At 40.5% G+C, this 15,480-nt stretch overlaps 1 protein-coding gene across 1 annotated transcript in view; it reads left to right on the top strand.

Annotated features, from left to right (window-relative positions):
* Nucleotides 1-758: 758 nt before the first annotated feature.
* Nucleotides 759-15,480, top strand: part of LOC107187312 (facilitated trehalose transporter Tret1-like) — a gene marked incomplete at its 3' end in the record, with an annotated part of 55,402 nt that continues 40,680 nt past the window's right edge. The window contains exons 1-2 of the mRNA XM_015575384.1: nucleotides 759-892; nucleotides 8,773-8,953. Of these exons, the coding sequence (XP_015430870.1) occupies nucleotides 759-892; nucleotides 8,773-8,953 (315 nt within the window). The remainder of the gene's footprint in view (nucleotides 893-8,772; nucleotides 8,954-15,480) is intronic.

Here is a 15,480-nt window from a genome sequence, read left to right as displayed (position 1 = left end):
GATTTTGAGACCGGGGGCGGCGGCACCGCCCGGTCCTCAATGTCCTCCTCGCGGAGGCCCTGCTCTTTATGCGTAAGCTTGAGCAGCTTACGCTTGGCCTTTGCGAGTCCGCCCCTGTCAACAGCGACAGGGGGCCGCCCCCTCTTCCGGCCGCCCGTGGCGCCAGAGCCGGCCCCCCCCAAGCGCACCGACGAGGCGGACATCGTAGACCCGTCAGAGTCTACGTCCTCGTCGTCGCTGATGGCGACGACCCGGTCGATGCTCCTGGAGCTGGAGCACCTGACCAGGCCGTCAGGGAGGCGCACCATCGGTGCACCTCCGTCATCGGGCGGGCCGGCCCCGACGGGCCAGGCCCCGCTTCTGAAGGGGTATTGCAACCCCTTCCTTCTCCAGTAGCCGTTAAGGCACCGCTGTCCTGGTGGTCCACCAAGCGGGCCCCGCAGTCGTCGGATAATGACGCAGGTGTGGCCTGCTTTACCACCACACCTGCACCGGCTCCTGGGGCACCGAGATCCCCTGGAGCAGTAACCATACTCTCTATCGTTGTGCTGTTCATAATAATAGTTTTATTCCTCCTGATCCCATCCCCAGTAGCAAGTAGGGATCCGGTGGCCTGGGTGCTCACCAACCGGTCCTCAAGGTCGTCAGATGACGACACGGGTGCGGCCCGCTCAACAACCGCACCCGCGCCGGCCCCTGGGGCTCCGAGCACCCCTCGAGCAGTAACGTCCTTCTCTTTGTTCTTGTCCATCATCATCATGTTGGTTGAGAATGGAGTCCTCCCCATCGTGCGCCAGCTCACCGCGTTCGCCCTCCGCACTCAGCAATCTGGTGCCCGCAAAGCGGTTCCAGCTACTGAGGCGGAGACCCGGGGACCCCACGTGGAGGTGCGGTGAGTGGACTTTGAGCCGGTCGAGCCCCCAACTTCGCCGAAATTCCCCGCACCGGACGAGCAAGCTCGCCCGGGTGTTGGTGGAACATCAGCTCCATCGGAGTTCTCGCCCAGGCGACGTGCCCGGACGAGACCCTTCCAGCCCTCGTGTCCCCGAGCTGTGTCGCCTGTTTCAACCCCCTATTGCTCTACCTACCTATGTCCCGAATAGTTCAGGAGCCCCCCCTCCTCTGGTACCCCTCACAAATCTACCACCCCCCACAAGGACAGGGAGGGAGTCCCGGGACTCCAACAGAGATACATGGGGAGGCCGTTCTAGCCGACCTCAAGGAGAGACGTGGTCGGGTTCGGCGATCACCTCCCCTGGGAGCCGCGGTGGACCATAAATGAATCCACCGCCAATGTGAATCTAGTCTAAATTCTAAAGCTGGGTATGTGAATTTAATACAGTGGAAAACGAGGTAGAGTAGATCGCGCCCTCCCCCCTCCCTAGAGTCTGCAAGGAACGCGACGCGAGACGGTAGCCCACCGGACTTCGCCGAAATTTCTCCGAAGAGTAAATATCAGTTTCATCAGGGACCAGCGTTCGCGTTCTGGGTCGCGAAACTCGCCCCTCCCTAATGGTCGACGCTCTCTCTCTCCGGCGTACCACGGATCGTTGCAGCGTGTGCCAAACGCCCCCGTGACCCGTCGACATATGTGTTCCGGGGTCACGGTTGTTTACCGGCACGTGAGGCCTGTTTTCGGTAATGCCATACCTTACGTCCGGCGCTTCGTTCGTAAGGAACTGCCTTCCGGATTACGATATCCGCGGGGCTCGTTGGGCCGTTGTCCCGCAAAGACATGCTCTTCATGCTTCCGGGACTCGGTTCGCCAGTATACGCCCCGCTATCCGGTATCGCAATCGGGCCCCGTCGCGTAAAAACTAATCAAGCGGGACGACCAGGCCTCCGAAGAGTTATACACCATGGAACGTCCCATAACCCACCTTCCCTCGGGCCCGATTGAGCGATCCTGGTGATTGGTGTCCTGTCTCTGTTTCTATGGCGCCCGTTCGGAAGACCACCAAAAACCAGTGTGTGACCGCGCGTCCTTAACCGCTACCCCGTAAACTAACCGGTATCGGTGTCCTTTGCCCGCGGAACGTCATCACGAGCCGGTGTTTGTGTGTGCGTTCGGTGTACGCATGCCCGTGCTAACGTCCGCGATCGGACTCCCCAATTCCTATCTTATGTTAAGACGAGGACGAAGGGGGAATATGCGTCTGGTATACCGCCCATAGACGGATACCTCTACCTCCCCATTCCACGGACGGTCCTCGGGTTCCGGGCCCTTGCCACTCCCAGGCTACCTCCCGGAACCCACCCGGTCCGTTGTCCTCCGCGGATCCTGTGCTTTGTCACCGTGACTTCCCGTGGAGGGTACTGGCTCTAAGAAAGAGTTTTCCGTCGTCCTGGGGTCACGGCGGGGACTGAGAGGCGAAATGCGGCTGGAGTTGACAGGGTTCCCCATCTGTCTTTTCCCCCGTGTTGCCTCTTCACGAGTGGTCTTCGGGAAGCACGTCGGCAGGCTTACAACCCCCTGTCTGCTTTTACCCTCCCGACTCGTATCCCAACACCCCGCACGTACGGGCTGGATCCACGTTAGAGTCTACTTTTTTTGGACATGAATCCTATGGCATCCTATCCCGTCACCTTTGAGGATTCCCGGAGGATGATCCGGTTGACCTCCCGGGTTCAGGGGGGGACTGAGAGGGAGTATTGTGCCTGGGTAGGAGTCACCGAATCCTCCCGCCCTACACCCTTCCTCTTCACGGACGGTCTACATAGATCGAGCTTCGAGACAAACATTAGTCCCACTCTCTCTATTCCCAATCCGTATCCCTTGCGTGCCATCCTCTTATGAGGCCGGATTCACGTCCTATATCTGTGTACTTGGGCAATTTTTGGCTTACCCTTACTCCATCTCCATTCCTCCGTGTTCGGCCGCTCCCCGCCTGTCCAGTGCTCCTTCTCCTTTCCTCCCGTAGTCAGTGTCCTCCCTCCATTTCCGCCTATCTCCGATCCGATGTTTTCCCTAGTACAAAGAAACACACTCTTGTGAACATACTCGATGAAGGTCACCCTCTCTTTCGCATCCCGTCAGGAGTCGATTCTCCCGACGGGATCCCAGGCGGCACCACGTGGAGGCGAGAGGGTGTGATTTTCGGGGCTTCCAGACTTCTCCGAGCAACGACAACATGCTTAATTACTCTCGGATCTATCTGGACATCCTTCCACCATCCCGGGGTGGAAGAATCCCCTAAATCTGCCGCCCTCGATCCAACCTAGTAGTAGTAGTAGTAGTAGTAGTAGTAGTACACGATCTCCCGGGAGAGGGGAAGTGCGATTTCCCCCCCAAGGCCCAGCTGTGGCTCATAACGCCGGTAGCTATCTCAACAGCCCTGCAATATCGATCCAACCTAACCCAAACCTAACTCATGAGAGTATTAATTCCTGGACAGCTGGATAATTGGTACTGGGTAGCTTTGGGTTAGTTTTTTTTTAAATCGACCACCGTAACCGACGGTACATACAAGCTCTTTGTTGAAGTTACCCATAACAAGGTTATGGGGGTATATAGTTCGTTTGGTGCGTCGCTATGCGACGTTACAGTCTACATCGACACGCACCGACGACTCGCTACTTTTTCACGTGCTTTACTTCTTTTCCTTCTTCTTCTTCGTCGCGTCGTCGTTCGTTACAATGTTCTATGGTGCGTGTCACGTGTAGACTATGTTAATTGACGCTGTTTGTATTTTTTTTTTACAAATATATATTTTTCGTTCTGCTGAGAGGTTGGGTGGTGTTATTTTGATAACCAAATTCCAATACTCTGTATATCCTCACATTGCGTTATGTAAACTTTCCCAAATTCATCCTTGCTAGAGTGAAATTCGCTTGAAAAATCTCATACATTTACAAATTAATAACTGTTTAAGGGGGGAGACTCAGTGGAGCGTGCGCTGTGTCCGTGCACTCACACAATCAACGGGAACCGTGTATGTATATGCGATGTGCAAGAGAAACAATCGATTTCGTAAATTCCAACTTCTGTCTGAACAATTGCACAAATGAACTTTTCACGGGTAGACTTCCCTACAGGGTGGTCTGGTCCGTATAAACACCAATAAACACATTTTAATTGAAAGAATTAGAATTTTAGAAAGTGTGCGATTGTGACAGACGCCGATGAAAACACACAAGATGGCTGCACAAGTCACATTTTGTCAAATATCTCACGATTTAATGGTTTTCTCGTCAAACGCAGACCAGACCACCCTGCACACCACTATCACACTATCGTAGAAATCCAATTTTTGTCACTGTATCACTTCTGGAACGCAGAAGTTGGAATTTACGATTCGACGCATCCAGACACAGAAGTAAACAGTGGTATAGTTCAAGGATTCTCCGATAGAGACGTTTATGGTATTTGTCAGTCACTTTGGCCTGCGTTACCACGAGCATCGATAAAACAGAGGGAGTCGGTAAATGTAACCTCGCAACACGTGGTGGATCGTATCGATTGTTTTGTTACGCTGTTGCCATTCGACAATTCTGCCCGTCAGGAGAACGATGGAACAGCTACGGCCTACGGCTCGTGGCGAGATTTCGATTCTCGCGGAACGTAGGAAAAGAACGACGCGAGGGAAAGAAATCCGAGAATTAAACAATACGTACTAATGTGTGCAAGGATGAACCTTCTTATTCGTACTTGCAATGATGCTTATTTTTTTAATTAATGAAATTACATACGAGATACTTGACATGATATTCTCGAGAAACAAATTGTAAAAATGGCACAATATATATTCCGGGTATTCCACATACGAAAAACATGGAATACTATACAAATCTCTTGTTGGAAATGATATTTATTTATTTTTTATTGACATAATTGACGCAGGTGTTATATACTTACACAAATATTTCATAAAAGAGACACAAAAGGAACACAATTAATCGCATACGCTCTGTCAATCTTTCATTCGTCGCCCAGCGGAGATAGATTTTGTACTAACAACTGATTGCTGTCGCATGCGTACTTAGCGTATCATCTTCGCTGCGTCTGCACCTGTTCCAGTACGTATTTTGTTTTAAAAATTGGACCAAACGACTTGAGTTTTTTTGAGAAGCTAGAAGGATTAACTTATTAGATGACATGTTTTCGTTATTTCGAAAACATTACAATTGTTGGAATAGCGAAGAAAATAGTAAAAATATTAAGAAGTTCTTTTTTCATTTTTTTTCTGATCCTATAGTGAAAATTTAACAAATACCTCTTATACACTTAATTAAGATACATACACGCTGAAAATTGCAGGGTATAAGTTACAAACTATTAAAAGTGGTTAGACTTACAAGTTAGAGTTACAAATAAGTTACAAAACTAAAAAACTCGTACTTTCGACTTATAAACCTGAAGATTTTTTACTACTTCGGTGCTCGTAGCTTCTTTGCTTTGACCGACGAATTTTGTTATGACTGGGCCCGATAATGGTGGCCTGACCTAGGTCACTCTGAAAGTCACCATCGGGTGTCGATCGAAAACGAAGAGACAGGAATACTGTTTCGTTGAACGTCGACTAGAATGGTCATAAAACCAGCTTTCGATTTCACTATTGTTATTAAGCAGTATTATTGATATATATACATAGATAGTAATGATATACTTAGTCATGGCAATAAGGAAACTGTAACATCGCAGCTTCACTTTTCTTTTTCTTAGATATATAAGTCTACAAGAGGCATATTTCGAATGTTCATTATAGGCTAAGATAAAAAAGTTGAAAAAAGTGTCTGTTACTATTTTTGTGCGTGTTTTGTCAAACATTTCCCTGTACATTGTGAAACAACTAATTACAATTAAATCATTAAAACTTAATTATCTAGACTAATCTTTAACTTCTCATAAACATTCAAATCATTTTATGGATAACTAGCTGACGTACCCGCTCTCGCGCGGGCAGTTTCATATTGCAAATCATATTTTAGTTCGTATATACAGACTAGACTGTAATATACCGTGAATAAATAAGCAGCATAGAATTTTGGATAGTGCAATATGAATCACATCGATTTGCGGCTTTTTAAACTTTTTTGTCTGCCTCAGCTCATCGTTAGCTAAAGAACATTGTCGCTTGACTGTTCCTTCGACTAACTTTGGCCAGCAGGAATAAATGGGCTGTTGAGCGCCGGGCGAGAGGCCAGCGACTGACGATCGAAATACAATGTAAACAGATAAGGAATGAAACGCATGAATGCAAATTTAATCTTTTATAGTTTTCAGTATACATTCATTAAAGTGTCACGAATGAACTGAGGAGATTCTGTCGGTGGAAATGAGTCCAAATACGACATCATTCGGATTATTTTCAATAATATATCATTTTCATCCGCAACATTACGTATGAGTAACAATTGTCCAATTACACTCGAATTTGGACGCATTTTAATCGGGAGAATTTCTTCAATTCATTCATGACATTTTCATTAAAATATATTGCAAATTGTAAAAGTTTAAATTTTCATTCGTGCGTCATTCCTTATCTCATCTACGTCTGTTTACATTGTATGCCGATGGGTCGGTCGCTGGCCTTGGACGTTCGGCGAGAATCGAAATCTCGCCACGAGCCGTAGGCCGTAGCTATTCCATCGTTCTCCTCACAGGTAGAATTGCATGCGGGACATGAGGCAACAGCGTCAGAAAAACGATACTGTCCGGCAACACTGTCTTCGCGTAGGAAATACACAAACCCAGCTTGATGGTAACGGGGAACAAAATTTATTTGTGGGTACTGCCGCTAGATCTCGTATTATCAAGCCGTCCCAAATATCGATTTTGTGTTTCCGCTGGCGTCCGATTGTTTACATCCGCGCTTCGATCGATTCGGAGTTGGCCCCAAAGGAGTCTCCCTCCTTAAGAAATAATGAACGATGTCTAAAACCTTTTCGGATTTACTGAGGAGAGTGTACTTGACAACATATGTCAAGGTCAAGGTCATCGGAGCTACTTGCCCCAAATGTAAGTTTTACCGAATTTTCTGCTGTGGCGTGTTCACCTCTTGCAATTGTCTATCTCTCCCTACACATTTTTTGAGACAACAGTTTACCAGAAGATACTAATAGTAAGATGATCTTTTGTTTAGTAGACCTCCATTTAAAATGTTTTATTTTAAAATGTGGTAGGTTGATGATAACATATGTTCGCTTGTGTTAATTTTCTCTTTCTAAATTCGTTTTAATTTGTAAATCAATTAATGTAGACGTATGTATGCAGGTGCATTCATTTTTCTTTGCAATGACGTACCTACAATTTTTTAGTGAAGTAAATTGAACCTTTGTCGATTATATATTTTATTCTTCATCTATACTTACGAGTTTCGTATATATTTCATATACAGACGCCCATAATCATTCAGAATTTCTCGAATTTTATGGAATTAATCTATTATTACGTCTTCATTCACCCACACTGTACGAGCAATTTATCATAGTGGAAATTTCTTATGATAATGTGTATTATATACCCTATTCTCGAGTATATGTATACTCTGATCGTAATTAGCACACAATCATAACATTAAAGAAATACAATTTTTCGTTAAACTTTGTACAAGCATTAAACAACTAGGTGTGTACTACGTCATAATTTAATCGATTTTGATGAAACTCTATGTGTATTGGAGTTTTCATAAAATTATTCGACACGTATTTTGTTTTAGCTACTTTTATCTACGTTGAAAGAGTGAAAACAGCCCTCAAATTAGGAGAGTGAATTGTATTCAGTCGAATATTTCGGAAACTATTAGAGATATAAGAACGGTTTGAATTGCACTATTTTACGTTTTTTGATAAGGAATCCAGCTATATGGTTGGATCCCAGAATAATGCATTTGTTTAAACAATACATTTAAAAAATAGCACTTTTTGTTAATCTTCCTGGTCAAATGTTAATCCATTTCTATTTGAAAACTATATCCTTAAATATAGTATACGGATAAACTGGAATTTTGATTTCTGCATTATTAAAAATGTTATTATATTTGAAGTTTTTTCGCATTTTCGGTAAGGTAGAGTACTTGAATGCGTATAATCGAACAGATAGTACACTTTTAGGATTTTTAGATTACTCAATAGTTAAATCCTCAAATGGTTCAAATTACTGCCGTAAGTCTTCAATCACTACCGTAAGTCGGCGTAAGAGGTACATAAGTAAGGTGGTAACGAACAAGCGATGCTCGACCAATTCACGATTGTAACACCTTTATTAAATAGACAGATGAATTAAAGTTACTTTGAATATTTAATAAGTTGGTTAAAATCCTTGTTGAATTCAAAATTCAAAATTTCGTTGGAAATCCAAATTCCAGTTTATCAATATTTTATATTTGGCCATATTGTTTTCATAAATACAAATGTATAAGAAAATGAATGAAGTTTTCACCAGAAAAGTTAACAAGTGCTATTTTTTAAATGTATTGTTTAAACAAATGATTATTTTGAAATCTAATCCTATAGCCGGATTTCTTATAAAGAAAAAACGCAATGTTACAATTTATACCGTCTTGATATCTCTAATAGTTTCCGATATACTCAACCGAATAAAGTTCAAACTCCTACGTTTGTGGATTTTTTCACTCCTTCTACGTGGATAAGAGCAGCTAAAACAAAATACATGTCAAATATTTTTATGAGAACTACAATCTCACAGAGTTTTATCAAAATCGGCGATTCGGGATGTTCCCTTGGTAGAAAAAAGAATAGGAATATGTAACTATTGTTATTTACCATATTGTTTGTGAAATTTAATATATTTACATGTTAACGTTACATTAGTGAAGAGCATCATTCGATGTTGGGTTACCACAGTGTCAATTATGCTAAAGTGACTGAAGTCGAGAATGTTTGTGAAGACATTGAAAATAATAACGCGCAGAAGGAAGAAAAAGACATCACTCCAGGTGATAATAGCGTTCTAACAGCATATACTTCCAATTCAAAAGGAGTACTTGCACAGGTAAGAATAAACATAGTATAATTTTATAGACATACAATCTATTTAGAAAATAAACATATAAAACACAGGTTAAACTTTGGTGCGTGCGGTAATATTTTGTAACACGTATCTTCATAAGTGTTTAGTTTCTATTAACACATAACTAATAAATGGTTTCATGATAATCTTTTATTGAAAATAACATTTTCGAATAAGATTATTGGAGTTTCAAGAATTGGACTTAATATGTATGAATTATTGCATATACATGCATACATATTGTTACGCTGTGGTGTTCCACCACAAAGTTAAATGTAGTACATTCGTTCTTTTTCATGTCATTTCGGAGACTCTCTTTATAAATATCCGCGGTTGACTGACCGATCCACAAATCGATCCTCGAAGTCAGAGGCATCTTCAGTTATAACGCGAAGCCAGCTTCGTGGCTTCAAACGTCACAACAGTATGCATCTAATGTTGCATATCGGAGTCTTGAATTTGAACGCATGCATCCTGTATATTCGTTTTAATAGTTGATAATTCAACAGGAATGTAAGAATAGGAAGATTGGTCACATTCAATCAAAATGAAAGTATCATGACTTGTTTACAAATTTCTTAAATTGTTAAAAGACGATTTAGAAGAACACATAATATTTATGTTGAAGTGTTTACTTACAAATTTGATGGTAACTTGTTAAGTTACGAAACTTTAATCCTAAATGGTTGTCTACTAGATTCTCCAGTTGAGGCGTTCACGATTCCCAATTTCCTAGTAGCTATCGATATTAATCAAGCACTGTGTCATTTGTAACTGTCACACGCTTCTCTAAGTAATTACATGTGGTCAACCCGTGGGGTCGTCCAAGTACTCTAATTTCTTTGTGGTTACCGGCATTTACCAAGCACAGGATGGTTCTCCACTAATAAGCTCTCCAAAGATCCAACAACAATTCTTGGCCTTAGGTAGTTATTAAGTACAGACTTGTAATAAATAAATGAAATAGAAGACACTGAAGATTTTAAACAATTTTTTTTTAAATAATTTTAAAACCCCTATTCAGGACAAAATAAGTGCATTGTATAGATATTGGTGTGCTGCATACAGTTCTGCAATCACAATTTTCCTACCACGTACAGTTTTTGTCAAAAAAATAGACTTCCTGAAAAATATCACTTTTCCAAAATTGTTAATTTTTTATATTAAGAGGTTATGTCTAGTCCGGAGACCGAAATAGTGAGTAATTATTCGACATTTTTTTCTCAAGAACTGTAACACCTTTTTAAAAAAATATTGTCGTATTTGAAATAATGTATTTTAGAAAGTATCTCAGAATTTTGGGATATAAAGATATGTATGAATAACATAGTTGTGGCCGATGTTTCGGAGGTCCTTTAAAAAAAAGGTGTTTTGCGGTGACCATTGCTGCTCGGTACTAAATCATCAGAAATTCAAAATTTAAAAAGATTTCTTTATTATATTAAACTATCTAATCTTTGAATGAAGGACATTTTTGTAGATGGATATTTTTCTTTTTACTGGTAAAAAACGAGTGACATTTTTGTCAAAAATCGAACTTTAAACCAATATTTCGAGAAGTCCTTCATTTAAAGTTTAAAGACTAGATAATTTAATACATATATTGAATAACTCTTCTTGAATTTTTAATTCAAAATTAATGTTTTTTTCAAACGTAAACCTACTGTTTTTCTTATCTTTGTGCAATCATATACGATTGTATATAGAAGAAAGAGATCCGCATTTGAAACATGTATTGTGAGTGTGTTTATGCTTTGTAGTTGACTGTTTTGTATGGATAGTTGTAAAGTTTTTCTACGTGATTTCGCATTTCTGTTTAGTACAATGTGCTTCTGCGTGTTTCCGTAGCGTTGTGTTTATGTTTATATGCCTGTATAATACATTCAAAGTTTGAATGACGCGCGGTGGCTGGGACGTAATAGAACATTCGCGGAAGGGAAAATTGTGGTTCTTGTGTGCGCGCGTCTGGGTGATAGTTACAGGCGAATTTGTATAAAAACGCATTCACCCTCTTTCCTTGACAATCCTATAGGGAGGTTCTTGATAAGCCCTTGTGGATTTTAGCGAGTAGATAGGTTTAATGTGATCCTACGATTCGTATTGGACATTGGATATTACAGACAGCTTTAGAAAAAATTCTTGCAATAGTACGAAATGACGTATGTTACCATAAAAAATAACTTTCAATAGCTATGTTTTTACATGAAAATGTTCGGAAAGTCATTAGAAATGAAATGTATACGTTTGAGACTCATGAAAATTTGGGGAACATTGTTAAAAGAATGCGAAAAGATTAGAGAAACATGTTTTTCGCTTGCAGAAGGAAATATAAAGATTTTAGAGAAAAAGAGGTCAAATAGAAAATTTAGATATTAGAAATACCTACAAACTGAGATATAGTACGTTAAAATCGGTCCAAACATTAAGTTGCAAAAGAAATAAAACTGTCGGAATGGGATGTTTTCAATGGTTTAATACTCGAAGGGATTTGACCATAGAGATTTGACATTTTAAGATATTTATTCGTTTTTACAAAAAGTCATTTACTTATCCGAAAAGCGTGCTCGGAAAGTTAATTTCTACATCTTTGGCAAGTCGGACAGCAACCAGAGGGTGTATTTTTTATAACTGGAGAGTTGTACTATCATGTACACATCCAGATGATGTGAGTTTTTTAAATTAAACCACGTAAATATGGTTCCAAAGTATGGGTATCTTTTTTTCTCGTAATCAATTTGAATATCTTCTTCAATTTCGACTGTATCGAATTGCTGTATAGGCCATTCGATAACTGCTATGTTTATACACATTTTAAAATAAAATATTTCACTCTATATAAACTAAGAGCCGAGATAATTTTTTTTTAAGTCACTGTAGCGTCACTTTGCAACATTAAGAGTTAAAATTTGAACGAAGTCTGTAGGAAGAGTTGAATTATCTGTTATTTAATTTTCGAATTAATTCATTCAGAGACTTCTCTGATAGAGATCAACAAAGTACCGGTATGCGAATGAGACAGCGCACGGGAGCGGAGTGGGGAGAGCTGCAGAATGGTGTCGAGATATCTGGCGCAATCGAAAAAATTTAGGGTTTCTCTGCAACAAATGACCGTAGAACGATGATTTTTTTTAATTTGGGTTAGCTCGACGAGGTATTAACCAATAGCGTGGCCAATTTTTAAAAAAGGTTAATGTAAACCCAACATTTTTACTTCTTTGATTTTTTTATATTTTAAATTGATTCGTTTCGTCTATTAAGCATAGTTGGTGTTTAAATGCTGAATATATATGCGACCTACACATGTAAGTTGTATAAAACAAGTTCTGTTCTTTCAATTTAAAAAATGTGCAAGTTTCAGATTTATCTGTTTTATTGCAAATCCTTCTCATCAATATTATTTATATTATTCAAAATAGCATACATGAATAAGCCACGAATTAAGTAATTGTGACAAAGTCAGCAATAGCTTAAGTAAATATAAATTTAATTTTATTTTTATTTAATTTTATGAGTCGTCAGCTGCGCGTCGAGCCATTAAAATCGACCCTTTCAAGTGTGTTCTGCAATGCGCGTTGCACAGACTTGGACCTGCCCTTAGATCGCGCAATGCTCGCACTTAATCGCCGTACCGTTACGCGATCCTTACAAATGCAACCAAAATTAAGCACACATTGATCTAAAATTAAATTTGCATTTACTCAAGTTATTGCTGACTTTGTCACAATTACTTAATTCGTCGCTTATTCATGTATGCTATTTTGAATAATATAAATAATATTGATGAGAAGGATTCGCAATAAAACAGATAAATCTGAAAGTTACACATTTTTTAAATTGAAGAACAGAACTCGTTTTTTACAACTTACATATAAAAAATAATATATAAAAAATCAAAGAAGTAAAAATTTTGGGTTTACATTAACTTTTTTAAAAATTGACCACGCTATTTGTTAATACCTCGTCGAGCTACCCCAAATTAAAAAAATCATCGTTCTACGGTCATTTGTTGGAGAGAAAACCTAAATTTGTCTGACTGCGCCAAATACAATAGAACGCACGAGATCAGTTTCGGGGTCTCGAGCTCATTGGCACGGCCAGCTCTCACCACTCTGCTCCCGTGCGCTGTCTCATTCGCATACCGGTACTTTGTTGATCTATATCAGAGAAGTATCTGAATGGATTAATTCGAAAATTAAATAACAGATAATTCAACTCTTCCTCCAGATTTCGTCCTAATTTGAACTCTTAATGTTGACAAGTGACGCTACAGTGATTTAAAAAAAAATTATCTCTGCTCTTAGTTAATATAGAGTGAAATATTTTATTTTAAAATGTGTATAAACATAGCAGTTATCGAATGGCCTATACAGCAATTCGATACAGTTGAAATTGAAGAAGATATTCAAATTGTTTACGAGAAAAAAAGATACCCATACTTTGGAACCATATTTACGTGGTTTAATTTAAAAAATTCACTTCATCTGGATGTATACATGATAGTACAACTCTCCAGTTGTAAAAAATACACCCTCTGGTTGCTGTCCGACTTGCCAAAGATGTAGAAATTAACTTTTCCGAGGACGCTTTTCGGATAAGTAAATGACTTTTTGTAAAAACGAATAAATATTGAATGCTGAAATTTGCCACATTTCTTAGCCGTAATGACCATATTCTCTTAAAATGTCAAATCTCTATGGTCAAATCCCTTCGAGTATTAAACAATTGAAAACATCCCATTTCGAAAGTTTTATTTCTTTTGCAACTTAACGTGTGGACCGATTTTAACGTACTATATCTCAGTTTGTAGGTATTTCTAATATCTAAATTTTTTATTTGACCTCTTTTTCTCTAAAATCTTTACATTTCCATCTGCAAGCGAGAAACATGTTTCTCAAATCTTTTCAAATTCTTTTAACAATGTTCCCCAACTTTTCATGAGTTTCAAACGTATACATTTCATTTCTAATGACTTTCCGAACATTTTCATGTAAAAACATAGCTACTTAAAGTTATTTATTGAAAAAACTCTAATTCGACTGGACTAAAGTGGGTCATTCTATGTGCTACAGCACTGACGGTCATCGACCAAACCCGTATATCAGCTGAACAACGGCTGTTTGAGTAGCATAACCCGCCGCGGTCAGACATATTTGACACGTATTTGTAACAATTAATAAGTCGGAAATGAAACCTCGAACGTAATTTCGTCATTCTTGATTTTCGTCTTACAAGGAAAGGCATGGAAGTTTATACGATAGAATAACGATAAGTTTATTCCGAATCCATTGATATATTTGTTTTCCAAATTGCCTCCTACAGTTTCGCAGATTTTATTATTATGTCCCCTGTTGTGCGCAAAGTCGTGCCCCTTGAGTCACCTCGCAATACTAAATTGAGTCGTATCGTACGATATTGCATTATGAGCCAACGTTAGTTATATTTGTAAGTGAAAAACAATTATTTTTGCAATATACAGGGTGATGTACTTAAAACCGGCCACCTGAATAACTTGGCTGCTATTGGTGATAGGAAAAATGCATCAGGCCAAAATTATTTGGTATCGAGGGGCTGATCATCCGAAGTTACTAGTTTTTTGATAGGTGGAGGCATCAAGGAGATATGAAGGTCATCTTTGTTTTTTTAAATGGATCGGTATGTTTTTTTACTTACATTCTGATACAGTATTTCAAGACGAATACAATGACCTATTGGAAAGGTCATTCGTGGTCTGAATTCAGCCAATTGTGATGGAAAATTATTCACGACATTGCGCACGGCAGGGGACATAAATAATAAATATCTGCGAAACTGTAGGAGGCAATTTGAAAAACGAATATATCAATGGATTGGGAATAAAATTTTCGTTACTGTTTCGTTCGAATCGCGGAGGGTCACCGCGATCCGAGCGGGATGCCGGGACCGTCCCGACGAGGACGCACAGTGAAAGAAATTAACGCGAGTGTGATTGCGGACGCGCGGGTCGTAAATCCGGCGTTTTACGTTGCGGACGCGCGGGTCGTAAATCCGGCGTTTTACGGAGATAGAGAAGATGATACACTAACAAGGGGGGAGAGGAAAGGACGTGGAATTGTCCAGATCTGCTCAGACCCTGAGGAGATCACTCAGTACAGAGTGGGTTTCATCATCGCAGTATCCTTTGACGGAAGTGGATGATGAAGGAATGAAAGGGAAGGGAGACGAGGGCACGGCGGCTCGGAAACGACGGGTTTCGGATGCGTGGCCTCGGGAGCGAAACGACAGGTTTCGGTAATTAATCGCGAGAGCGCGGAAAACGACTGGTTTTCGCGGCACAACTCTCGGACATTTGGGAATGAACCACGGAATGTGGCTTTAACGGCTCGTGACGTGTTCGCGGTTGAGGAGCACTATACGAACCGCGTGGTCGCGTTTTGAGAGGACAAAGCGAACTGAACCGATGTCGAGCGATCGAAGTGAACTTGACGCGACACGATGTTGATTTTCGGTCGACGCTCACGGTCACGGCGGCA

This window comes from Dufourea novaeangliae, unplaced genomic scaffold, assembly GCF_001272555.1.
Source record: "Dufourea novaeangliae isolate 0120121106 unplaced genomic scaffold, ASM127255v1 scaffold114, whole genome shotgun sequence".
Classification (NCBI taxonomy): Eukaryota; Metazoa; Arthropoda; class Insecta; order Hymenoptera; family Halictidae; genus Dufourea; species Dufourea novaeangliae.
The sequence above is the reverse complement of the archived record's forward strand: the minus strand, read 5'-3'. Positions and strand labels throughout refer to the sequence as shown.